This window comes from Symsagittifera roscoffensis, chromosome 7 (genome assembly GCF_963678635.1).
Source record: "Symsagittifera roscoffensis chromosome 7, txSymRosc1.1, whole genome shotgun sequence".
NCBI classification, from domain to species: domain Eukaryota; kingdom Metazoa; phylum Xenacoelomorpha; order Acoela; family Convolutidae; genus Symsagittifera; species Symsagittifera roscoffensis.
In genome coordinates, this window is record NC_087068.1 from 12971824 (window position 1) to 12998599 (window position 26776).

At 35.6% G+C, this 26776-nt stretch overlaps 1 protein-coding gene across 1 annotated transcript; it reads right to left on the minus strand.

Moving 5' to 3' along the window:
* Nucleotides 1-4705: 4705 nt before the first annotated feature.
* Nucleotides 4706-26120, minus strand: LOC134851207 (cell death-inducing p53-target protein 1 homolog). The gene is made up of 6 exons (XM_063867186.1): nt 25886-26120; nt 18350-18585; nt 9878-10021; nt 8103-8186; nt 5481-5631; nt 4706-5022 (listed from the first exon to the last, which is right to left on the minus strand). Exons 2-6 carry the CDS (start codon nt 18498-18500, stop codon nt 4908-4910), a joined length of 645 nt encoding a protein of 214 aa, XP_063723256.1. The 5' UTR covers nt 18501-18585; nt 25886-26120; the 3' UTR covers nt 4706-4907.
* Nucleotides 26121-26776: the final 656 nt, after the last annotated feature.

The following is a 26776-nucleotide window of genomic DNA, read 5'->3' on the forward strand; positions in this document are numbered from 1 at the left end:
TCCAGTTTTAGCTGGGCCCTAGGTCTCCTTCATCGAGACATACGAAATATTGGTTCACCTAGTTTTTTTTTAAACATTTCGAATTTATTCCGACTTATGCTTTTTTATGATTGTTGTATCGCAAGTGTCAAACTTCTATGTGTTAACCTTCTGTTTCTTTATTTGGGCGTAACTTGTGATATTTCTCACAATTCATAACTGATTGTGTTTTCTACAGGGTTTTTATGTGTGCAGCATGCACGTACAGAACCAAGGACAAGAGCAACATGAAGCGCCATGTTAAAAAATACCACATGGAACACAGCTTCAAATGTCAGACGTGTGGAGTGGCGTTCCCTGCGCGAAGTGAGCTCAAAATGCATTACATGAAGAAGCACAACTTGTCTGAAACTGTAGCATTTGCTGCTGCTAATGACAGCTAAATAGTTTATAGAGTTGATCAGCTAGTATTCCTAGGGAAGATTATGTTGTCGGTGCAAGGGGGAAAATTTCGATCATACCTACCGCACATATGTTACATCATATTAAATTATACTGAAAACTTGGCCTTTAGAAAATTATTCGATGTTTTGGACCCTATCCGCTCAAATTTTGCCCTGTTTAAAATTTTGATATTACTTTAGAACTCTTCTAAGTTTTCACAAAGTTTGTAGATTATTTATGCCGCCCTCAGCAATAGTTAGATTTTGAGTTTATTAAATTATTTACATTTTTGCCAAAATTTACAAATTGCTTTTACAGATCACGTTTTTTGAGGGTTTACCGTCAAGTTTTTTTTATTCTTAAGTTTCTTTTTTTATTCAATCATCAGTTAAGTTTTTAGGTTATACTTAAGTAAGTTAGTTGCAAAAACTGGGCTTCTTTCAGGTCTATTTGAAACGATCTCTATGGATTTGTTCGCGTTTGAAGTTAATTTGCCTGAATGCTTTTTGAAACCATTACTTTTGAATTCTCAAAGCAACTACCAGTTTGAATTGAAGCCCATTCTACCAAAGGATACAACATCAGATGATAATCTCTCTGGAATGATGACTATAACTCCTGTATCAGACTCAAACACTAGTCGAATTCCTACTTCGCCGAATCAAAGAAACATCATATCGGCACTAACTAGTGAAATTTCGAGAAAAAGATCGAACACTTCGTCGCTAAAGCAAAATACAATTCTGCAAAAACGTCCGAACCTTCCTGTAAATAATTTGAAATTGCCTCCAAAGGTTCAAAACAAATCAAATCTTAGTCCCTTTCAATCGAGTGCCCAATTTGCAGAATGTTTCCTTGACGGAGATAAATTTTTCATGTGCACTTCGTGTGCTTATAAATCAAATAGAAAAGATAACATAACTCGACATTTAGCGGTTAAACATAGCGATAACCCGCCTGTCTTCAAATGCTCAAGTTGCGGCTCGTCGTTTACTGAGAAAAATAAATTGAAAAGTCATTATATGAAGGCGCACAAATTTCAGGAAAACGTTGCGAAAGCGGCAGCAGACGCAAGTTGAATCTAGAGAAGTTTATGGAAAAAATCAAGGCAGTAGACTCTAAGCCGTTTGTTTTGAGACTTTTTTTGTTAGACTTCTTTGTTTTGAGCCGTTTGTTAGACCTCTTTGTTTTGAGAACATTGTAGACTTTAACTTTGAACCTTGTTACCAATTTGGTCAACCGAGTGGTAGCATGGTTGACCAAACTCTTTAAATTTTTTCATTTAGTTAAGAGTTTCTGAAATGGCTGATTTAAGATATAAATTTTAAAATTTAGATCGATGCAACATTTCGGCATGATCCGACTATGATTCACCATCTTTCTTAAGTTTTGCGCACCGTTAAACCAAAACTTAAATTAATCCGAGAACATTTCAACGAATTAACGTATTTCAGTTCATTTTGAAATGATATCTACCAGCGCATTGGTATTCGAGGTTCATTTACCTGAACAACTATTGCAGCCTCTAATTTGTGCCCCTGAAAACATCTGCAAATTCGAACTGAAACCTTTTCTTTCAAATGAAAGTACATTAAGTGATAATCTCTCTGGAATCATGACAGTGATAGAAGTGCCAGAATGGCACAATACCCGAGATCATCCTTTGCAGACTCTGGAAATCAATACTACTTCATTAAAAAATGAAGCCAGAAAACGACCTATAGTTTCGCCGGCAAAGCATTTTCCATCACAATCGAAGCGTTTAAGTCAGCCAACAACTTTGAATGCACCATCAAACGCTAAAAAGATTTCAGACAGAAGCCTTTTTGAACAGAATGACCATTTTGCAGAATGTTTTGTGAACGGAGACAAATTTTTTATGTGCACTTTATGTGCTTATAAGTCAAATCTGAAAGGAAACATACTGCGCCATCTAGCGGTTAAACACAGCGATAATCCGCCTGTTTTCAAATGCTCTAGTTGCAGTTCGTCTTTCAAAGAGAAAAGCAAATTGAAAGGTCATTATATGAAGGCACACAATTTACAGGAACACGTGGCGAAAGCATCTGCAGATGCGAGTTGAACTGTGCTAGAATCATGAAAGCTAGATTCTTATTCTACGCCCTCTAGTTTCGTATTGTTTGTACTTTATGCATTTACATGACAATAGCTTAACAAATTGTAGATCAATTCGAAAGGATCAGCTTGAAGTTTCACCTAAATAGAACTAAGTTGAGGTCTTCCCCATCATTCAATTTAAAACTGCTTAACGCTGCGTAGAAAATGCTTGATGATGATTGGCTGAAAGTCTTAGCTAAAAACAAAAAAGCATCCCTTGAAACGCTTAAAGGGGAGGGGGCGTTAACTATATCCCGTTGAAATGATTTTCCGAAAGTATTTGAGAAGTAGTCATATTGACTATATGTGATGATTTTCATCCTTTCTAATTGAAATAGTTAGTGGTTTTCAGAAGGAGTGTGCAAATTACAAGGATAGCTTGTTTCTGTGCAAGTAGCACAGAATTTTCCGACAACTTTCATAAAAAACCAAACACCCAAATACAAAAATACTCATCATTTTTAATGGTCGGAACAAATGGTTGAGTGGTAATTAAAAACAATTTGTTCGTTGTGAAGCTGCATAAGAAGATGAAGATTTGAAAAAACTTAGCAGCCCTTAGAATGCTTTAGTAAATCTAGGTTAAACATCATTTATTGAACTCAAACTAGTGGATAAAATTGGTTTGATAGCAATTAATTATTCCGGCTATTGAAACTGTGAAGGAGTTTTGTATTCTGGCGTGTATCAGTGCTTTTTCTCGCAGACTGAGGTGCCATAAATAATCATTGGAATGGATAGAGTGATATATTGACTTTAAAAATTGAAAAAATTCCCAATGGCGAGAAAAATTGGTTCAAAATTTTGGAGTTTCAGTTCAATTTTGAGCATGTAAAGGTCGACCCATTTACTTGCTCAAAAATCAACTGAGAGCACGCAAATAAATTATATGACAAATAAATTTTTATTTAGGCTTTTAGGCTAAAAAACTTGATTTTACAAGAAAAAAAACTAGTTTGAGAAGTTTTTTTCATTGCTTCCTTCGTGTTTTCCAAAACAAACAGACATTGTGCTAAAAATTACAGAAACTTATTTTTTATTACTTTTTTCAATTATTGGTTGCCATTCATTTTTGAAGACAAATGTCTTATGCCTAACTCATAGTTTTTTAAAACAGTCAGAACAGTTTTTACTCTTTGCACAGCAACCGTTTATCCTTGTTAGTATTATTGTATTGCTTGATTTTTTCTAATTCTTGACTAATTAACTGGAATGACTTAGCAATAAAATTGGTTCCGATAATCTTTTGACAATTTTAAACCTATTTTTTTTGTTTTAAAGTTGCTGTGGAGTTGTGGTAATCATTGGCTGCTTATTCTCCTGTAACAATCAGGAGATTGCTAGTTCGAAACTTGATAGGTTATGATGAGATTATTTAAAAGAGTCAGTCATGTTAAGTTATCATGTAGTTGTAAAGAATCAGCCAAATTTCAGCATCTTTTATGCACCATTCAGGTGTTTCCGCTTTTGTTTCGTAACTGAAAGATATTTTTTTCCTGCTATTTGACCTTGATAGATAACGTAATGAACCCTTTGAGTGATACAGATACAAAAGAAGCGTATTCGAGCGTGCGTTGTTTGTGGTTTGTACTGGGGTCGCTCTGTCACTTTTGTTCCATTCGAAAGGATGGGATATTCGTGTTAGTGTCTTTTATTTCCGACCAATTTCAAACTTTAACCAATTTTTAACGGTTTTTTATACCTCATTTTTCCGCGAAACCTGAATCGTACACTTTAAAGGGCAGTTGAAACATTCAGTGCTCCGCCTTGTTACAAGCATTCTTGTTAAGGTTCGCCTTCAACTTTTGTGGTGGTACTGATTATGATGACTAGATCTCGAACAACGAAAGGTTTGAAGGTGCATATTTTTTGTTAGAGCAAATTATTTACACTAAGCTCGTTGATGGTCAAGGGTGTGAACAGTAGTTTTTTTGACAGAGTAGATGACTATTGGATAATGCTGCGTAATTTTTTTAATGTTATTTTTATTTGAATTATTAATCACAAAATAACTTCCGCCAATCGAGTTAGTTTGTCTAACAATCTAACTTCCTTCTTTTGATTTGACCAAAATGAAACGTTCTGTAGCAAAATTTTGGTCATTTCTGATATTTTTGCCTGTACACTGCGCGTCTCCCATAGAACTGTTCCCAGAAAAACATAGTGAACATGAATAAAATATGCTGCATCAATTTTTTTCTCTTAATCATTTAAACTCAAGAAGTATCACTTTGATATTGGGTAGGGTAAGGAACTCATAGAATGGTGCCATCTGTCTGTACAGTTTCAAGAATTAATTAAGTTCATCTCTCTGCTTCCTTATTGTGAATAGATATTTGATGCTCTCTTTTGGCCCTTCTTTCTCTTCACCTGCAGTAGCTGGGTCCTTTTCTGGCGATGACTTTTTTGCAGTTGGGACACGAGTGGGTGACGTCTTTGCACTCGTCCACCACGCACGGAACCCAACACACGAAGAACAAGCTGAAACAGTCATATCTTCAGAATCTTAAAATTCGTGACCAGTTATTTGCGCCCCAAACAATTCAGCCCCAAGACACCAGTCATTTCCGCTCAAACGCAGTTATTTCCGGAACTGATTGCTTTTTGGGGCGGAAATGACTGGCAGCCCTTAAATGATCTTAGTCATGAGTGGATTTAGGGCTAGGTTAAGGAAATTCCCTATTCGTTATATTTTGTTCCCCTTTTGGTTATTTTTTGCTACGTTATGGGCAGCCAACCATATAAAACCTGGGAACAGCAATTTTTTATCAAAGTTTTTCAAAAAGACCCCGAATTGTCGTTTTTGTTTTTAGCATGTTTTCAAAATATTGCCTGCTGCGTAGTAAATTTTGACAAATTAGGGTCTTTTCAAGGTTTTTGGAGAGCTTGGATAATAAACTTGGTCGATCCTAAAAACATCTGTGTTAACGATGACTCACAAGCATCCAATGACGAGTATGACGGTGAAGAGGAATCCGATTCCGAATATGGCCAGACATGCCAGCCAGGTGCCGCTTCCCACACTGTACTCTGTAGTAGTGGACACTTGTGCACTACAGTGGGGACACCTGATTACCGAACTCTTGTGGCCTAAACACTAACTTCAACTTAAGACAGGAATTTGTCAAATAACGAGAAGTCAACTAGGAGTAGTTTTTTTTAGATGAAGTGAATTTTTCCAGAAAATGATTTTTAAAAATCATTACTCTGCTGACTACTGAACTCTTACCGAAAAAGTAAAATTGTCACCTTAAGTTACCGAAAAAGTAAAATTGTTATTTTCTTCGATGCATGGAGCTGTAGTAAAACGCCAGTTCAATCAGAATCAAATTTAAGCCTTTAATTAGTAGAAAATAAGATTACCCTGATCGTCAAATTCGTTCGGTCCTAATTAAATTTTTAGTTTTAAAATGAATAATTTTAAGCCAGTTTTTCGAGCGATTAATAAAAAACACTATGCGATCAAGCCTGGAATTTTGTGGCTTCATGTATTGTAAAATTTTTACAAAATATTCCAATCCATTTTGTCCTTCTCTAATTGTGAGTTTCTTCGTTTAATGGCAAACATAAATGGCCTTAAATGGTATATTATTTCGCGAAGGATTTTTTCGGATTGTTTTTATTTCTGAATACAAAATAAAAGCCCAAAAAACTTTTTTTGTTTTGTTCTTTAAAAGATAAAACATCAACCTAAAACACCAAAAACTTGGGAAACTTAATGCCCTATCAATGGTTTTCAAAGCATTTTTAACTACTAGTGTGTTTAGAGTATTTTTCCCCAAGTTCTGAGCGTAAGTAGTATTTCGTTCCCTGAAATCCAGATTGGGGCGCATGTAGAGATGAGGGCGGTTTCTCCCGTAAAATTTTTTTTTTCGGCTAAATTAATTTTCAGAGCTCTTCTGGAAGCCTAAAAAGACCTTTTGCTAAAATTATCCGCACTAAACTTTTAAATTTTCTGAAGTTTTTTAAAAATGTTTTTGTGCTTTTTGATATGATTGGCTATCGTTCCGACCCTTTCAGGAACGCGTTTTCTCGACACAGGGAAAATTTTTGAAAATTTTTCATGTCTTTCGAATCGCGACTGAAAAAGTTTTGATGTGATACATCACTCGACCCATTTTTGGTAACTGATATTGTTTGAAAAACAAAACAAATGCTCACTCACTTTATTCGCTCGAAATTAGGCCAAACTCGTAAATTGTGATTTATTTTTTCTCGACATTGGTTTTTTGAAATCTTTTGATTGTTTTCGAAACGACTTTTTGTTCTTGCCCGTTTCTCCACAACCCTCAGATGTTTATTCGTTATAATTTCCTCTCAATTCAAAAGTTGTTCAATTTTGATAAAAATTGGTATAATGACAGAAAAATAAATGAAAATATATTTTGCCGTAATACAAACGTACAAAACGGGCAAAAAATTGTTCCAAAAAATTCCAATGACTATATGCGGTACCTGATTTAGCGCGGCAAACAAAAAACTAAAGCACGCCCGATTACAAAGTTCCTCTTCGTTTTCAAAGGTTGGAAAAATTATACATTTTTTTCTGCAACTTTATTCTTTCTTATAAAAATAACGTAATTGGAACCTACTATGCTTATTGCACAGCACTTGGCTATCCTTGTATTATTTTTGGATTGTTTGTTTTCCCAATCTCATTTTTTTCACAAGTTATGTCTATACCCTTGCGATAAGCGAGGGTTTTGCAATCGGGTACCAGATTTTTTCCCCGTGAACAACTTAGCTCACAGGACTCATTTCATATCTGGACTCATTCATACTCTGTCATGCTCAACTTCTTGAAAATACAAATACAACTACTATAGTTTTAGTAGCAATTAGGTAGGACTGTCTCAGGTTGTAATTGATTTTTCAAAAAAAAAATGTCCTAGTTTCTGTCAGTTCGTTTTCTGTTAAATATTTAAATAGTTTCAGTTTATGCTGCATCGGCTCAGTCAACTTTTATTATTGTGAGGGCAAGTATATGGGCATACAATTAATTATTTCAGATTGGATGGGTCGTAAAATTTTTAAAAACTTAATGAAGTTTTTTCTGACTACAGTTTTGTTTTCGTCTCAAACAAGTTTCGACCAAAAATTTGTTGACGCTTGCTTATTGATTTTCAATTCATTTTTAGGCTGTTTGTAAACTTCTTTTATACAACCAAGAAGTCTTTGTAGCCGTATATTTTTCAACTGTTCAAGTCATTTTTCAAGTAATTTTTTCAACTTATTTTCAGAAATTCTTAGTAAATTTTTTAACTTCTTTTTTTTTCAGAAATATTTTTTTCTCATCGCAGGAGTTGCGAAGCTCCGCTTCACCTCTGTGTAAAGAAATTGTTTTAGCGTTTCCTAGAACCAGACTTACTAGTCAATTTCATGTAGTGATGAGTGATTTTTGTACGTTTTTATGATGGCAAAATACGTTCGCAATTATTATACGGTCTTTATACCATTTTTTATCAAAATTGAATGACTTTTGATTTGGGAGGAAATCATTACGAATAAATATTTGAGGGTTATGGAGAAACGGGTAAGAGTTGATAAGAGCTGTTTATTACCCAGTTGAGGCTGAATCACAGGCACAACCACAGGTGGTTGTGGGGGATATCCTCCCTGTTGCTGAGGAGGGGGTCCTTGGTTTCCTGAAACAGAAAAGCAACAGAGTAGAAATGATTTCAAATAATCATTTTTATCAGTTCGAAAACCGAAATACGATTCTTTGCTTGATGTAAATAGGCAATTCTTAGTAACATGAGCGATATACGCCTATTTAAAGCGCCTTCATTTCTGCTGGTAGTTATGGTACACGCCGGTTAAACTGCAATTTTCAGGCAAGTCACGATTAATCTGAGGTTCTTAGGTTCGCATTCCGCATCGCCGAAATTTTCTTTTCTTATTCGTATTTTCACTTTCAAGGCATATTAGAGGAATTTTCTGGCTTTTTAAAGCTCATTTAGCCGATTTTTGGCTTGTGCTTTGGAATAATATAAGTTGTTACTTACGTAACTTGTAAAAAAAAAAACGGGCCTACAATAGCTTATTTAGGCTCAATTTAAGCCGTGAAAAATATTTTTGCTCGAGTAAAGTTAGTTTTTGGAGTTTTTCAATGCCAATTTAGGAATCAAAACTTCATATACTCTAAAAATTTCTGCAAAAATTTTTACGATTTTTGTCGTTATTTATTTAATTTCTCTAAAAAAAACTTTTTTCCAATGAGCCTGTATTACTATAACTGTCGAATATGCCTAAATTCTATTTTTTTTCGTTCAGATCTTTTTATCACACAACCGCAAAAAACGACACTAATTTGAATAAACTTTTTTGTATTTTCTTACTCTTTTTAACTCATTTTACTATTTGGTGTTTTTGTGTTTGCGATGTGCAGCTTCACCTGTGTAATATGTCTCCGAATTCATCCTAGCTGTTTTGATAAGAAAGTTTAGATTGTGCTGTTTGGAACAGCTTTGAAGTTCCCTTCCGCATTGATGCCTTCAATTTCGTGACAAGACTATAGAGATGATTTAAATTATCCGGAGAAAACGAATGAACTTGAAATTTAAAACGCGTTTTTCTGAAATTAGTGTGACTTTAAACAAAAAGTGATGAAGACAAAACTTGCTTAAAATTTCTGAAGTATTAACTTAGTGCAATTGATTTTGCGAAATTCGGGTTCAAAATTAAACGCCAAAAACGACCATTATCGGTTTTTTTAGTCAATCAAAAAATACTTCCAAACTGATGGTTCAATTACTGGCAAAAATATTTCAAAGTCAGTCACTTATATAGCGCAGCTGAGACGATTATTTATTTCTCAAATTTTGTTGGGCTTCATAAGAGGCTCATTTTGATATACTTTTAGTCAGCAATTGAACCAATAGGTTTGGTGTAATTTTTGATTGACTAAAAAAGCCGAAAACGGTCATTTTGGGGGCTAAGTTTTGGACGTCAATTTCGCAAAATAAATTGCTAAATATCTAAGCAAGTAATGTCTTCATCAATTGTTGTCTTAAGTCAACCAAATTTGAGAAAAATGCGTTCTAAGTTTCAAATACTATTCGTTTTGTCAGTATAATTTAAATCAGCACTGTATATCCCTATCAGAAAGTTAGTAATTTGTTTTCGGGGTCCATAAGTTGCTGGAGCAACAAGGGACGAGAATTGAAAATGGCCTCTTTGACGTAAATTTAACTGTGTCGCATTTTAACGCTGAATTAGACATCAAAGTACAACATGTACCTTTTGGTGTCATAATTTGTTTATAACATGCGGAGGAGTTATAATTTGAAAACCCGTTGTGTTGCTCTTATATTTGATAGCAAGCCTGTCTGCTCACCTTGAAAGTTGTTGCCGTAGTTTTGCTGCGGGTACTGGGTTGGTTGGGGTGGGGGAGGGGGTTGTGCTACCCCTGATGGCTGGTACGTGTAAGCGTACCCCTGAGGCTGCTGGCCCGGGTACTGCTGATGACCATCGCCGCCCGCTAAAACGAAAGCTTTATATTTTTAGTTAATGATAACGGTCGTTTACTTTTGCTGCGGGTACTGTGTTGCGGGTAATGATAACTAAGTGTTGAATTTTTGGAAAGTAAATTAAAGTATTGACAATCCAGAAGCTATAAATACCAACATGCATGTCCAATCGAGCAATTTAAAACCCTGTATAAAATATTCCGATACTAAATTCTTGCAGTGACCCGACGTTGTGCAAAATTGAAAATTTTCAGAAATCCCTTAACAAGTTTCCTATTTTTTTCTGAAGGTCAGATACGTTCTAACATGTGAATCGCAAAAATGTTTTCACAATTTTGGACGTTGCAGTTTAAACATCGACTGACAATTGAGATAGGTATTGAAATACAACAAAAACGATTGGGGACATTACTATGAAAATCACGTCATCGTATTTCCTTACCCTTGCGATGGCAAGGGTATTCCAATTGGGTACTAGACTTTTTTCCCGTAAACAACTTTGTCCACAGGACTCATTGAACTGGTGGAACCTTGGTTCATAATGATTTCAAAATTTAAAGTGTCTCTTGCACGTTTAGCCTGGTGGTAACGATTACGCCTGGGACGGCAAAAGTCCTTGGTTGAATCTGACCAGGACCCGTTTTTTTTTTCAAACGGGAATTGTTCCAGTTCAAAAAAGTTTCGGCCTATTATTTGTTTTGTCGGCCTAGTTGTCACATCTAGTAAATGTTTATTTTAGCTGCAAACAATTTTAACTGCAGTTGTTTTTAGCATTGGGAAAATCCGGCAAAATCAAAATTTGCTTTTCACTCTGGCTGTAATTTCAGCAGCTCGATTTGTTAAAATTTCATTTTTTTTTCATTTTTGTCCTGTTTGTCCGCTCAACTTTTTCCGGCCTCTTATTGCATCGTTACGTCGGAAAAAGTTTTTAGGCGCGTGTTTACTCTGACGGGAAAAATTTAGAATTTTTCTGATTTTCTTTCAGGCATAAAGGGTTTCAGCTCAGGTTTTTTCGGCTTTGTTACCGCTTGGTAATTATCATTCAAATCCAATCAACGATCCGGCGTATCTGGCGTAGAGGTGAAATATTTGCTGGAGATGCAAAGATCTGCGGTTCGAATTCGTCCGGTCCTTTTTTTGCACACTAAAACTTTTGCGCTTTTTCGGAATAGCGTTCGTCTATTTGTTTTTGTCATCTTAGTTCCCGGGAGTTCGATTCCAGTTAATACTTGTTTTTCGCGCAAATAGAAAATTTTGGCTGATTTAGATTTGTCTGTCTGCTTATTTTTGTATGCTTAGTTCCGCGGAAAAGACTTTTTTTGAAAACTTCGCTTCTGTATAGCATTCACAGAGCTCTTTGTAGAGCTTCATTCCCATGGTGCAGGCAATTTTGTTCCGGAAATTTTGGGCTTTCGTTGCAATTTTTCTTGATAAAAACAATTTTTTGAATTTTTTCCCTTGATTTTTATAACATTCGTATTTGTATCGCAAGTAATGCGAAGCTCAGCTCCGCCTCTGTGTTAAAAATTTAGATCACTATCTATTTTGAAGGCTTTTTCATCAGATGTCTACTAACTTGATGAAAGCGCTTATAGAATGTCTATAAGAATAACAAGGAAATGACCGGAAACTATAATAATCAAAAATAAAGCTAGAATTTAATTGTAGTAATAAGACTGCTCGTATATCAGGACAAAACCCTGAATGTTAACTGGTCCCGAATAGTTTTATCTAATTACACAAGCAAAGCTTGTGTGATAGTATGAACTCTCTTCTTTATCCAATCTAAGTCGCATATATTGTTGCGACGCAAATAATGTTGCGACAAAAAGTGTTCATTTTGAAAGTGGTCTTTTTGATCAATAACCAGCTATTAAGTACAGCCAATGCTAAGGATATTAACACAGACTATTAATTACAAATAGATCTTTAGCGTTCAAGGTATCATGGATCTGTAGCGTAGAAGTAGGGAAGGAGAGACCCGCAACAAAATAAGAGGGTTCGAACCTGAGCAGGGTCGGATGTTTTAATGAGTTTTTTCGCATACTAGTTCAAATGCGTCCGCTCTATAAATTGAGGCATGTTCTCTATAAATTGAGGCATGTTATTTGGTAAATTTCTTTTTTTTTCAAATCGACTGATGCTGTTAATGCGTCATAATTGGCTTGCGTCACTTAGCAATTATGCACTCACTTGAGAAATTTTGTAGACTCAAGTTTTACTCATTCAGTTTTTCCCAGTAGCGTTATCGGTCCTATTTTTGCTTGTGTATGCGAACGAAGTACAACTTCGTCTTTGTTAAAAAATTTTGATAAACTATACATTTTGAGTTGCCAATATCAAATATTAAGTGGTATCTGAGTCTTATACGGAATTAATATGGGCGATTTTGCCTCAATTCAATTTGGACCGGTTATGAGCGCTGAATTCTTTTACCTCGCATAACGAATTTGCGAATTGAAACCATAACTAATTAAACGAGACGTTTTTACCGCAGTTCGGCTAGTGCAAGCACGACCACCTGGGAAACTGAAGTTTTAAAAATTTATCATGAAGTGGTAGAACGTTTTTTCGTAAAAGTAATCTGAATTGAAACAAACACTCCTAAAATATGCAATCTTCACTTTCATCGGAAGTCGGAACAATCAATTTAAACTGCGCAGTATAATTGTTTCGACTTTCGATACGAAAGTAACGGAATATTTGTGCTCGGGGTGGGTTTTTTTGTTTTCTTCAGACAAATTTCGACTTTTTAACTAGCCATTTTTGACGGAATTTTTTTATATCATTAGAAAGGTATTGTTGTCCTGAGCTCAAATTTGAAAAGATATTTCACCTGTGATCATTTTTCGTAAAGTTACGGGGGTTTAAAGATTGCCATTTTGGCCAATTTGGGACAATTAACGCGCGATATAATTCGCGCTATTAACGCGTAAGCGGAGAGTTAATCCGTCTTAGAAATCGTTCCAAATTGGTTAAAAGAAGCTGGTTTGTTACAAGCTGGTTTGTTACATAAATGGTTTGTTACAAGGAGCAAATTCTATCCTTTTGTACTTTATGTGGCGTGTGGGGGGATGATTTTCATAAAAAAATTCAAATTTTAGAAGAAAAAAAATTTTCATTTTGTTTCATTTCATTGAATTTTTTTATGTTATTACTGCTCCATAAACCTTAAAAGGCAGTCGGAACATTCAGGGCTTCGCCCTGATACGAGCAGTCTTGTTTGTTATTTATAGTTAATTTATTTCCCATTGTTTCTTTGAGAAACAAAAGTAAATTTAATTTACGAATTTAAAAGCCACCGAAAAATATATGTTTTCAGTAAAATACTGTTTAGAAAAGCTGCGGGAGATTCACTTATTGACAAATAAAACAAGACTGTTCGTATCAGGGCGAAGCCCTGAATGTTCCGACTGCCTTTTAAGGTTTATGGAGCAGCAGTAATAACTTAAAAAATTAAATGAAATAAAATACAACGAAAATTTTTTTTTCCAAAATTTGAAATTTTTTATGAAAATCATCCCCCCACACGCCATATAAAGTACAAAAGGATAGGTTTCGCTCCTAGTAACAAACCATTTATGGCAAATAAGCTTCATTCAACCAATTTGGAACGATTTATAAGACGGATTAAATCTGCGCTTACGCGCTAATAGCGCGAATTATATCGCGCGTTAATTGTCCCAAATTGGTCAAAATTGCAACCTTTAAACCCCCGTAACTTTATGAAAAATGATCACAGATGAAATATCTTTTCAAATTTAAGTTCAGGACAACAATGGCTTTCGAATGATAAAAAAAATTCCGTCAAAAATGGCTAGTTAAAAAGTCGAAATTTGTCTGAAGAAAAAAAAAACCCACCCCGAGCACAAATATTCCGTTACTTTTGTATCGAAAGTCGGAACAATAAATTTCTACATATATTATCCGATCGGTTTAAGCAGTGCATTACGAGCCCAAATTGTGTAGTTTGTGAATTGAACGCGGTTTAGGCGACACGGCTGTTTTAGCTTTTTTTTGGATTTCACGAGCAAACAGCTAAAAAAAACTATCGCTCTAAAGCTGCCGAATTTGCAAATTAGCAGAATTCAGAACAGTTTCGTCCACTTTAATTTCCGGTTTTCGCGCTTACTATTTGCGGAATCAGCTTACAACTTGCGGAATTTGCTCACAATATGTGGAATCCGCTTACTGTTTGCGGAACCTGCTTATATTTGCGGAATCCAGAAAAAAACTTGATATAGTCGCTCGTTGAGGAATCTGTGACACAGTTATTGTGCCAAGAAATTTCAATTTACGAAGTATTTTTGCGCGGATCTACAGTGGAATCCAAATACAATTCGGCACAGGTTCAAAGGCGTCCGGTAATTAAGACTGTGCGTACCCACGGAGCCGCATTCCCGGATAGCCGAAAAAACTAAACTTCCCAGTTTTAATTAAATTAAATTAGAAAACTCTTCACTAAATTGAGACGCATTTTGATTGGACAAAAAAAGTCTTCAAAATTTTGCAGCTTGATACCTAACAAAATTCCGAACAATTTTAAGAGATTTGATTGGCTAATTCTTTTACTCTCATTGAATTAAATAACAACAAAAGTCCGACTACTACAGGGATTCGACCCACTCACCAACCAAAGGGTCCCTCCCTCTCGGCCGACAAACCCTAAAATTTTTCAATATATACTAAGTTTAAAGGGGAGCACGCACTGAAAAACGCAGTTTTTGGTGAAATTTTTTCAAAGTCTTAAAAACGGCATTTTTGGCCTGCTTTTTAAAAAACATTTGTCACACCATCCCCTCGAGCAAATCCTAGATCGGATGAACCGTACAGTTTCCTCCGCAAATTGATTTAAGGAGGAGAAAATATGGACTTATTTTTGGGCTATCCGGGAACGATTTTATTTTTCGGCTATCCGGGTATTCGGCTCCGTGACACGCCACCCTTTCGAAAGCTGTTAAGACGACAACCGCTTTTGATGAGACTTTAAGATGACGCAACATACGAAGTCTCCAATTGTGTTTCAGAAATAGAAATCTCAAATTCAGAGAGTTCAATTTACATGTTGTCTTAGTGTCATGTCGTCGTAATATCTTGTCGTTTTGTTTACCACGCACCAATTTCAAAGACTTGTCTCTGGTTTCCAGTGAACAATCTTTTAATGTTCTCAAATGATGTATTGTGTTGCGGTTTCCAGTTAATTGGTTTATTTTTCAGGGTGTTTTTCAATAGTGGCCTCAATGCTGCTGCTGTTTATGCTAAGTTTGGGATATACCTGGTGAGGTGGTGTAGACCCCATAAAATTTTTAAGTTGTTTGAATGTTTTTGGAGGGGATAGCTTCTCTATTGCCTCTGTTTTTCTTATAAAAGGTGTAGTGCCCTCGCTATTAAAAGTGTACCCTAGCCACTCAACTTGTTTACACGCAAACTTAAATTTGTCCAATGATATGGCGAGAATTTCACCATCTAACTTTTCCAGAATCGTTTGTAGTTTTTGTTTGTGTATATCGATTGACCCCTTGGTCACAATCAATGTCGTCTAAATATGCGTAGGTGTTTGAGCAATTTGTAAGTGTGAGATCGATGGCCTTTTGAAATTCGGCCGGTATATCCGTGAGGCCGTAAAATCCAGTTTTGAATTGGTAGGTTCCTGTAGCGTTGCCACCGATTAAACTGAAGTTGCATTGTTCCCGAGTTGATTTGTCTAACGGGATTTGTGAATACGTGTAACGCAAGTCCAGTGTTGAGAATAGAGTTTGTTGACTGTTGTTTGATTGAGCTACCTGTGCTATGTTGTCTAATAGTAGATCGATGTTATGCATTTGGTATTTATTCTTATGAATAAATTTATTTATCTTCTTTGAGTCCAACACCAATTTCACCGTCTGGTCTTTTTTTACTGTAATCACGATTGGACTAATGAATTGTCGATCGGAACATTTATCCAGTTTTATAATGTGTTTTTGATCCATGAGCTTGTTGAGGTCTTTTTCTACTCGTTCTTGTAGGTGCACCGGGACACGGCGTACTTTCTGTTGTACCGGAACAAATTCTTTATTGAATTGAGTCCGCATTACGTACTTTTTTGACTTTCCCACACGAATGCATAATTGTGGATAGTTATCTTTTACCCATTGTTTGATTTCTGGGTTTGATTGTTCTTTTTCACGTATATTCAGTACGTTCCCTTGTTTTGGTTTTTCCTGTTTTAATCTTTTTCCAATATGTGGGAGGTTGTTTCTGCCTATGATGTTTGCTTTTTGGTTATCTATAATGATGAATGGAGCAGCTTTTATTTTCCATCCTCCTGATTCAATCGTAACTATCAGCCTTCGCTTTGGGACAATAGTTTCGCCATTGTAACATGCTAAGTTCCGAGCCGTGTCTTCCGGTGGAATTTGTTTCAGTATTACGGAGTGGTCAATTTTTTGTAACCGCCGAGCGGTTTTTTCGTTTAGGAACGACATTGGACTCCTGGAGTTAGCGATGTCAAATAAGTCTTCTGTTTTTGTCTTCAGTTTAATGATGTGTCCATTTAAATCCTCTTCATCTTCTTGCCTGCTTGATTTCGAATGCTTCTGATATTAACATTACTGAAAAATTATCGACGTGATACTTCTCCCAACCATTTTTTGCTGTAAAGTCAGCAAACGCGACTGGGTCGAGTTAAGTTCCTCGACTCTCTGATTCGCTTTCATCTTGATCTTCTTCATTGCTAGTCTCCCAGATAATTAACGTTTACTGAGCAACACGCTTTACCAAAATGGCCTCGTTTTGCGCATTTAGAACAAATTTTATCATCGAAAGTCGGAACAATAAATTTCTACATATATTATCCGATCGGTTTAAGCAGTGCATTACGAGCCCAAATTGTGTAGTTTGTGAATTGAACGCGGTTTAGGCGACACGGTTGTTTTAGCTTTTTTTGGATTTCACGAGCAAACAGCTAAAAAAAACTATCGCTCTAAAGCTGCCGAATTTGCAAATTAGCAGAATTCAGAACAGTTTCATCCACTTTAATTTCCGGTTTTCGCGCTTACTATTTGCGGAATCAGCTTACAACTTGCGGAATTTGCTCACAATATGTGGAATCCGCTTACTGTTTGCGAAACCTGCTTATATTTGCGGAATCCAGAAAAAAACTTGATGTAATCGCTCATTGAGGAATCTGTGACACAGTTATTGTGCCAAGAAATTTCACGTTACGAAGTATTTTTGCGCGGATCTACAGTGGAATCCAAATACAATTCGGCACAGGTTCAAAGGCGTCCGGTAATTAAGACTGTGCGTACCCACGGAGCCGCATTCCCGGATAGCCGAAAAAACTAAACTTCCCAGTTTTAATTAAATTAAATTAGAAAACTCTTCACTAAATTGAGACGCATTTTGATTGGACAAAAAAAGTCTTCAAAATTTTGCAGCTTGATACCTAACAAAATTCCGAACAATTTTAAGAGATTTGATTGGCTAATTCTTTTACTCTCATTGAATTAAATAACAACAAAAGTCCGACTACTACAGGGATTCGACCCACTCACCAACCAAAGGGTCCCTCCCTCTCGGCCGACAAACCCTAAAATTTTTCAATATATACTAAGTTTAAAGGGGCAGTTTTTGGTGAAATTTTTTCAAAGTCTTAAAAACGGCATTTTTGGCCTGCTTTTTAAAAAACATTTGTCACGCCATCCCCTCGAGCAAATCCTAGATCGGATGAACCGTACAGTTTCCTCCGCAAATTGATTTAAGGGGGAGAAAATATGGACTTATTTTTGGGCTATCCGGGAACGAGTTTATTTTTCGGCTATCCGGGAACGAATTTATTTTTCGGCTATCCGGGTATTCGGCTCCGTGACACGCCACCCTTTCGAAAGCTGTTAAGACGACAACCGCTTTTGATGAGACTTTAAGACGACGCAACATACGAAGTCTCCAATTGTGTTTCAGAAATAGAAATCTCAAATTCAGAGAGTTCAATTTACATGTTGTCTTAGTGTCATGTCGTCGTAATATCTTGTCGTTTTGTTTACCACGCACCAATTTCAAAGACTTGTCTCTGGTTTCCAGTGAACAAAATGGCCTCGTAATGTGCGTTATGGAAGCACTCAACGTCGTTTAGTATTTTTACTACTGCTGTAGGATAAAAATTCTTAATCATTTTTTCTGTCGCCCAAAACAAACGTTGCCAAAAAGAAACATCCATGGCTTTTTCTTGGCACGAGCAGTCCCTGATTTAATCTTTTAAAAAAAGTTAAGCGGCGGCTCGTACAATAATTATTAAATCTAACCTAGATTCTAATTAAACTACTTTTTAATCAACTTTTGCGACTTTCTTAACTTACGATGTGAGGGGTATGGCGGTGGTTGTTGGTAGTCTCCTCCTTGGTGCTGTTGTTGTTGGGAGTAATAGCCTGGTGCTTGCGGGGGGTACCCTGTTACAGAATTGAACTGGTCAACAGGGGGTCCACCACTTTTCTCGTTATGCGAGTCCATGCTTGTGTCACGGCGCGAATAATAACCTCAGTATGTGTTGTAGTTGCTTTTGTTTTTGTATGCGTTGATCGAATATATTCTGTGACTAAACAATTGACGTTATCTGTTTACTAAAATCTAGTCAAATTCTTTCATAGTTTTAAGACGCTTTTTTAACAACTAACGCGCTGAATAAAGCAATGACGTAATTCAAACTACGTAATTTGCAATTCTCCGTGACAGAAAGAATGCGCGAAAACACTCAACTCCTTTTATTAAACTAACTGTCTTACATGACTATTTTTATCGCTATTTCTTACAAATTTTTGACCGAATTTTGATTGGCTGACAAAATTTTTGGACAGGAGTGATTACCTTGTTTATTTTTCTTTTTGCATGAATTTTCAGCTATAAACATTGAAACATTCTAAACGCTCGTTCGTTTTCTAGACAAAGATGATCAAAAAATAAATCTGAAAAGAACGATGGCACTTTTTCACGTTTTTACAGATTTAGCAATGTAAGTCTGTCAATACAAAGTATTTACACTGCGAGCTTCATCGAGCGCTGTGTAATAATGCGAGTGCGACTATTCTTTTTTTCCCAACCTAGCTCGAAAATATTGGTGCCACTTTTGGAGGCACCAATATTTACACCACCTTTACAGCTTTTAAATAGCATGTGCTTTGACATTCATTTAGTGATAACCCGGGTTGAGGTGTTCGACTTATGTTTCGACCGAATTCGATCGAACACACGGATGCTGTTTGATCCAAAATACTCGGTCGAAAACTGCCCTGCCCTTTCGGACGAACAAAACTTCGAAATATTGGCCAAAACATGGTCAAATTATAGTCAAACGCTATTTCGATTCATGGTCGAACAAAATATGGTCGAAATATTGTCGAACACAAAGTGTGGTCGAAACATAGTCGAACAAAAAGTCAATAACAGTGCGTGGTCGAAACATAATCGAACACAAATTTTGGTCGAAACATGGTCGAACACAGTTTCGAAACATAGTCAAACTTAAAAAATGGTCCACAGATGATCTTAGACAAAAGTCTGAGAAACAATGTTTTGCTTAAAAAATCTAATTAGGAAATTTTGATGGACCGAATAAAAATTTCAGATTTTTTTCGACATCCAAATTAGAAAATCTGATCAAAAAATACATTTTGACCATGTCAGATACAAAAATATTCAACTTAATAAACTAGTTGATGGTAAAAAAAAAATTTATCATTTTTTTGAATTGCTTACACTATACTGATCGAGTCAGTCGAAATGTGTCACGCTTGGGTCGAATACAGTCGAACAAAATTTTCTGTAGTCGAGTCGGTCGAAACATAACTCGCTTGGGTCGAACACATTTTATTTTCAGTCCAGTCGGTCGAAACATAGCTCACTTGGATTGAATACTGTCGAACACCTTTTACCCTTAAAAAAGTTGGTCGAAACGTAGCTAGATTGGGTCAAGTCGGTCGAAAGAGTTGGTCATCGAATCCGCCACAGCAAACGGTTTGATTTTCAAGGCTTTTTTAACCTTTTGTTTCTTATTTCACTTCTTAAAGTTGTTGTTTTTTAGTTTCCTCGCTAGCTTTTGCGAAAAGCAGCTTCACTTTTGTGATTACCCATGGTTTTTTTTGTTCGACAAGCGGACTGGTAAAACAGACTTTCTGAGTTAGACCGAAGTATAACATTTTTTTCCATTTATGGAGAAAGGTTATTAAGAGCAAAAAAGCAAATCTACGCCCATTTTCTGTGAACTGATTTTCCGATGAATTTCACAATATTTTTCAGCGATTTTTTTTACTTAGTAAGCTTATCGAGAGTTGTTCTGACCTCTGAGAAAATTAAAAAAAAACTGCAAATAAAAAGAAAATTTTCGGAAAATACTAGTCGATTCTGCTTAACTTAATGAGTATCCAAGATTTTGTCTAGTTTCTCTCATACAACCAAGCATAAACGACAGAATTGCTTTTTAAGCTTTATTTGGAGGGTAGGAGCTTTCAGTGCTACTTGTTACTGCTTGTTACGTGCTACTTGTGGAAACCACTGAATTTAGGAAATATATATTCCTTCGTGTATGAATCATGTTTTACTTTTTTTTCATACAAAAAATCAAGAATCACTAATAATCATCAGGATAGGTCAAACTATATGTTATAGTGAAAAACTTGCAGTCGTGGTTCGAACGACATTTTTAAAAATTAAAATAACTTTTCTCAAGGTTGCAAGAAACGGTTTAAAAAACTGCTTTAAGCTCATGTTCGAGCTAGTAAGCTTATTAATGGGAAAGGTTTTGATTTTTTCCAAAAATCTTACTTTTTTGTCGTGAAAACAAATTCCTGAAACCTCGAATAGCCCTTCCTTCGCAATAAAATTTGCAAAAAAATCAAAGAGAAAACTGCAAAAATATAGAAGTTGTTGAATTGTTCGTTTTATCTGAAAACACTTTTTTTTTCACTGTTTTTGTGTTTTTATTTATTTCATGAAGACAAATGTGAACGATTATAATTTATTTCATCAACGCTCTAGGCTTTTTTTTTTCAAATCCTTCGCATAGAAACGGCACAGTTTTGAAAAAAAATGTTTTCACAAAGATCTTATGAATGTGGTCGGATTTTTTAAAGCTATTTGCAGAGCAAACAGCTTCTCACTTTTTGTAGCTGTTTTGAAGCTGTTTTATTTGTAGCTTTTGAAGCTGTTTTTTTTTTGCTGAAAGCAAATGTTTTTCAGTAAAATTCATGGCTTTATTAAAGTAAAATTCATGGCCAATGATTTCGTTTCTTCGGCAGGGGTTAACATAATTGGTACCTAACCATGAAGGGTTTTTTAAATGGTTTCTAGTGTATCACAAAGTAAGCTAATTATGGTTTTCTGAAGTCAAATTTCGTTGTTTACTTTTCTGAAAATTTAGCATGAATAAAATGGCGAAACTGTTAAAATGTCAGAACGAAATTTGTTTATGTTTAAAGTTGATAAAATTGCAAGATTATAGTAACATTTTACTTAAAAGCGATTCGCACTATCGAGCAACCATAACCAACAACTTGCAGCAATTATAAGTTGCACCAGATTTGGTAAATTTCAGGAATTTTGGATCTCGTTTTAGAGTAACATATATTTTGATAAGATATAGTTCGATCTATCCAAAAAACCGCCTTAGAAGAAATTTTTAAATCGTTCACTATCAGCGATAAAATACTTTTGTGATAGGCAAGCCTTCTTTTTAAGGCGTTACTAGACGAGAAAAAAATCACGTATGATAGAAACTCACAAGTCACAAGTATAAAATGAGTACAAAAATGAGTTGTGAAAACATTCGAAAACTTGGTTTCAACCAGGGGCGGATCTAGGATTTTCTCGAGGGGGGGGCGGATTTTCAAAAAAAAATCGAAAATTTTGACGACCTTTTTAACCAGCTTTAACTCCAGCTTTAACCAGCTTTAACTCTGATGTGTGCGAAGTGCAATTTTGCATTTATCTCTAAATAATGCAACTGAATTATTTTGTGTAATTGTTCCGACTTTCGATACGAAAGTAACGGAATATTTGTGCTCGGGGTGGGTTTTTTTTTCTTCAGAAAAATTTCGACTTTTTAACTAGCCATTTTCGACGGAATTTTTTTTTATCATTCGAAAGCCATTGTTGTCTTGAACTTAAATTTGAAAAGATAATTTACCTGTGATCATTTTTAGTAAAGTTATGAGAGTTTAAAGATTGCCATTTTGACCAATTTTGGGACAATTAACGCGCGATATATTTCGCGCTATTAACGCGTAAGCGGAGAGTTAATCCGTCATATAAATCGTTCCAAATTGGTTGAACGAAGCTTATTTGCCATAATTTAATTGTTACAAGGAACGAAAACTATCTTTTTGTACGTTATATGGCGTGTGGGGGGATGATTTTCATAAAAAATTTCAAATTTTAGAAAAAAAAATTTCATTTTATTTTATTTCATATATGGTTTTTGTGTTATTACTGCTGCTCCATAAACCTTCAAAAGCAGTCGGAACATTCAGGGCTTCGCCCTGATACGAGCAGTCTTGTTGTACTTTATATGGCGTGTGGGGGGATGATTTTCATAAAAAATTTCAACTTTTGGAAAAAAAATTTTAATTTTATTTTATTTCATTTAATTTTTTATGTTATTACTGCTGCTCCATAAACCTTAAAAAGCAGTCGGAACATTCAGGGCTTCGCCCTGATACGAGCAGTCTTGTTTAAGCTATGGCCAGGAACACTTTTATTATACTCTTTTTTCCTCTTTGAAGACAAAAAATTTAAAAATTGCATTAACTTAAATAAAAAGTTTCTTTTTTGCCACGCAGTATGTAATAGTAGGATCGAGCAAAAACGGTAAAGTTCCGTGGATCTACTTAACAATCTCCACCCCTTTCAAGAAAGGGGGGAGATTCTTAAGTAGGTATCATAGGGGGGGGGGGGAGATTGTTAAGTAGATCCAGTTCCGTTAGTACAAACGTCCGTTTGTTCAAAAATGGTCGCGTTTTATCAAAGTTATTCAAATCGGTCTTTGATTCAATATTTGAGCCTATAAAAAGTTAAACTAATTGTGAATTGTTCAAATTGTCTAATCAAAATTGTCTCATCAAAGAGACAGCCACAGTGGGCCAATTAAGCTGCAACCTTGTCAAGAGAGGATAGGGCTCTTCACAAAAATGGAGACGGTTATCACCACACGTCCTCCGGCGACCATATAACGAGGTAATTGGCTTGATGTAAAATATGATAATCGATTCTTTAGAACTTTTTTGTCTATTTTTATTATTATTTCTTTTTTCGGAGATGACTGTTATCAATTCTGCCTGTTTGAATGAGCGTCCAAGCTTTTATCTAGTTGTTCTCATACCACCACGCATAAACAACAAAATTGTTGTTTAAGTTTGTTTGAAGAGTAGAAACTTTCTGTGCTACTTGCTACTGTCGGCTGTACTTTTTTAAACCACTAATTAAGGGGAAAATCTATGCCTTCGGGTATGTTTCATGTGTTTTTTTCCCCACAAAAAATCAGGTATCACTAATAATTATCGGAATAGGTCAAACGATATGTTAAGTAAAACACTTGCAGTCGAAGTTCAAACGATTTTTTCAAAAATCAACAATATATTCTCAAGATTCCAAAAAACAGTTCGAAACAACTTGCTCTAAGCTCACATTCGAGCGAGTAGGCGAATTAATCAGAAGTTTTCATTTTTTTCGTAAAAAGGATTATTTTTTTTTGTCTGGAAAAAAAAGTTGTTGAAGCCTCGTATCGCGCTTCCTTGCCAATAAAATATGCAAAAAAAATCTGCAAAAACATGATTTTTTTGGAATTGTTTGTTTTATCTAAAATGTTTTTTCTTTACGTTTTTTTGGTTTATTTTTTTATTTTATGAAATAACTGTGAACGATTATAATTTACTTCATCAACGCTCTAAGCTTTCTTCTTATCCTACTACGCATAGAAACAGCACAGTTTAAAAAAACTTTTAAAAAAACTTTTATGAATAAAGTTGAGTTTCTCTGAGCTATTTGCAGAGCAACCAGCTACTCACTGGGTTATAACCAAGAATGGGCTATAGAGTGAATTTCGTGTTTTTCTATTTTTGTTGCTGTAAACGATTGTATATTATAATCCATAGATTTATAAAGGATTTCATAAATTTTGTCAAAAAACCAATTTAAAATCGAAGATAGCAAGAAGTATGATAGGTTTTACGGTCGGTTGGAGTTTTGATTTCGTACATTTGGTAGGGGTTAACAGAATTGGTATCTAACCATGACTTGCATTTTTAATGGTTTCTAGGGTATCACATAGTAAGCTAAATATTATTTTATGAAGACAATGTTTGTTTTTTTTCTGAAAATTTGGTGATATCGGTAAAATGTCAGAATGAAGTTCGATTATGTTTGGTGTTGATTACATGGCAATGATTAGTAACTTTTTACTAAAAAAGAATCGCACTATCGAGCCGCCGTAACCAATATTTTGCAGCAATTAAAAATTGCAACGGATACGGTGCAATTCAGGAATTTTAGATAGTGTTAGGTCCGGTTTGAAAAAAGTGTATCATTTTGGCTTGTGTTAGGTCCAGTTTAAAAAAACATGTATAATTTTGGTAAGTGTTAGATCCCGTTTGGAAACAAAAAAAACATGTATCATTTTGGATAGTGTTAGGTCCGGTTTGAAAAAAGTATGTATCATTTTGGCTAGTGTTAGGTCCGGTTTGAAAAGAACATGCATCATTTTGGCTAGTGTTAGGTCTGGTTTGAAAACAAAAAAACATGTATCATTTTGGATAATGTTAGGTCCGGTTTGACAAAAACATGTATCATGAAATTCAGTCACATACCCCACATCCAATGGTTTGAACCGAACACTGAGTGCCACGCAAATTGTGAAATGGAACTTAAATAAAACTAGAACTTATAAATGTTTTTGTGCAAGAAAATTATAATTTTGACAATGTTTGATATTTGTTTTGAGTCTTTTCTGTTGTGCGGCCCAAATGGTGAAATTCAGTTCGTACCAAGGTTCATTTGTACCAAAATGAAAAACCGGTCCCATTTGTACCAAAATTATTTAACTCGATTTCTGATTAGTCGAATTGTGAGCCAACGATTTATTACATTAGTTTTCTACTGGTAAAGCAGATGAAAACTAAACATCAAAATAGTCACCGCCGCAGTCGCGCCAACGTGTTGCCAGCTTGTCAACAGAGGGTAGGACCCTATACGAAATTTAGAGCCGGTTATCGCCGCAAAGCGGCGACGCGCGCATAGAGCGCCCACCGGCGACCTTAAACCACGAGTTTAAAATAGTCGGCTGAGTAGTCTTTGGCCAGTTGAAAACTTTTGGTACTAACGCGATTGATTTATTATTTTGTTGCAAATAGGACTGGTTTATCATTTTGTACTTGTGAATACCCATCGACCCAAATTATTTAACTTGTCAATTAGACTTGTTTGTATTGAAAACACTGAGATAACTTTCTGTTTTCGATTATAACTTCTTCAACCAATCGGATTCGAGCTTTATAATCAAACTTTCACTTAAGCAAAATGAATGGTTTTTAGGCCGTATAACAAAAAAGACCCTTTGTGTTTCGATTTCCATGCTAGTCGATACGATTTTCAATTTTAGAACTTTTATACTAGTCGAGCTTTATGCTAGTTGATACACCGTCAATTAGCGCTCTTGTCAATACCCACTAAAAAAATGCATTGCGTATCTCTTACATGTAGTTTTTCTGCAGTGTGTTAAATCATCAGCTCCAAAAAAGTTGCTTATTTTGCATCAGAGGCGGATCTGATGCAAAATAATCATTTCAGCTACCCTCCCCTAAATCCGCCCCTATTTTAGCATCCTTAATCGAAACGAATTGTTGTAAACTTACATTTTGATGAGCTCAGAAGGGAACCACTTTAGGGTTGCGGCAAATTATTTGGAAACCAGCTATTTTACCGAGCTAGTTGTGCAAATATGAAGGTGAATTTATCAATGAAGAAACTAGGTCGTTGGCTAGAATTCTGTCGCTGCTTAAGTTCAATTCAATTGCAATGGTATATCTCCACCAGTGCAGTTTGACCGTGGGACTATGCGTTTATATGGAGTATTGAAATCTCTTCGTTTTCTGTAGTGCTAAATACGCAGTCAAAAGGAACCATTGAATTTTGCACTGAAGTTACAATGAATGGGAAACAACACAACACAAGGCATTTGACGTCTACTCTCATTGTAGAAGGTCTGAATGGCCGAATTTTCTGACGCCTATAAATCTTTGGGATCTTATGTTAACTATCCCGTCTCCATTTATGGTACCGGGTCTTTTCGGTTACACCCCCCTAAATTATGAAAAAATGAAATGAAAATTTTTATTATATAATTGGGACACTGTTAGTAGGAAATGCACTACAATACAGGGGCGGATTTAGGGGGGGGGGGGCGGACGCCCCCCCTCAGGGATTCGACCCCCTGCCAACCCAAAGGGTCCCCCCTTTGATACTTTTTCAGAAATCCATTTCTGGCCAACCGACCCTTAAATTTTTCTAAAGGCGCCTTCGGCGCCAATATATACTAACTTGTAGGGGAGCGCGCGCCAAAAAAAAACGCGATTTTTTTGTCAAAATTTTTCAAAAAGTGCCCAAAAACGGCTTTTTTGACTGTTTTTTTTTTAAATTTGCCTGCGGCGCAGAAAATTTGGCCAAAATAGGGGCAAAACAGTGCTTTGGGAGAGCACGAAAAAACAATTCGGTCGACCTAAAAAAAAAAAAAAAGGTCGTCAAAA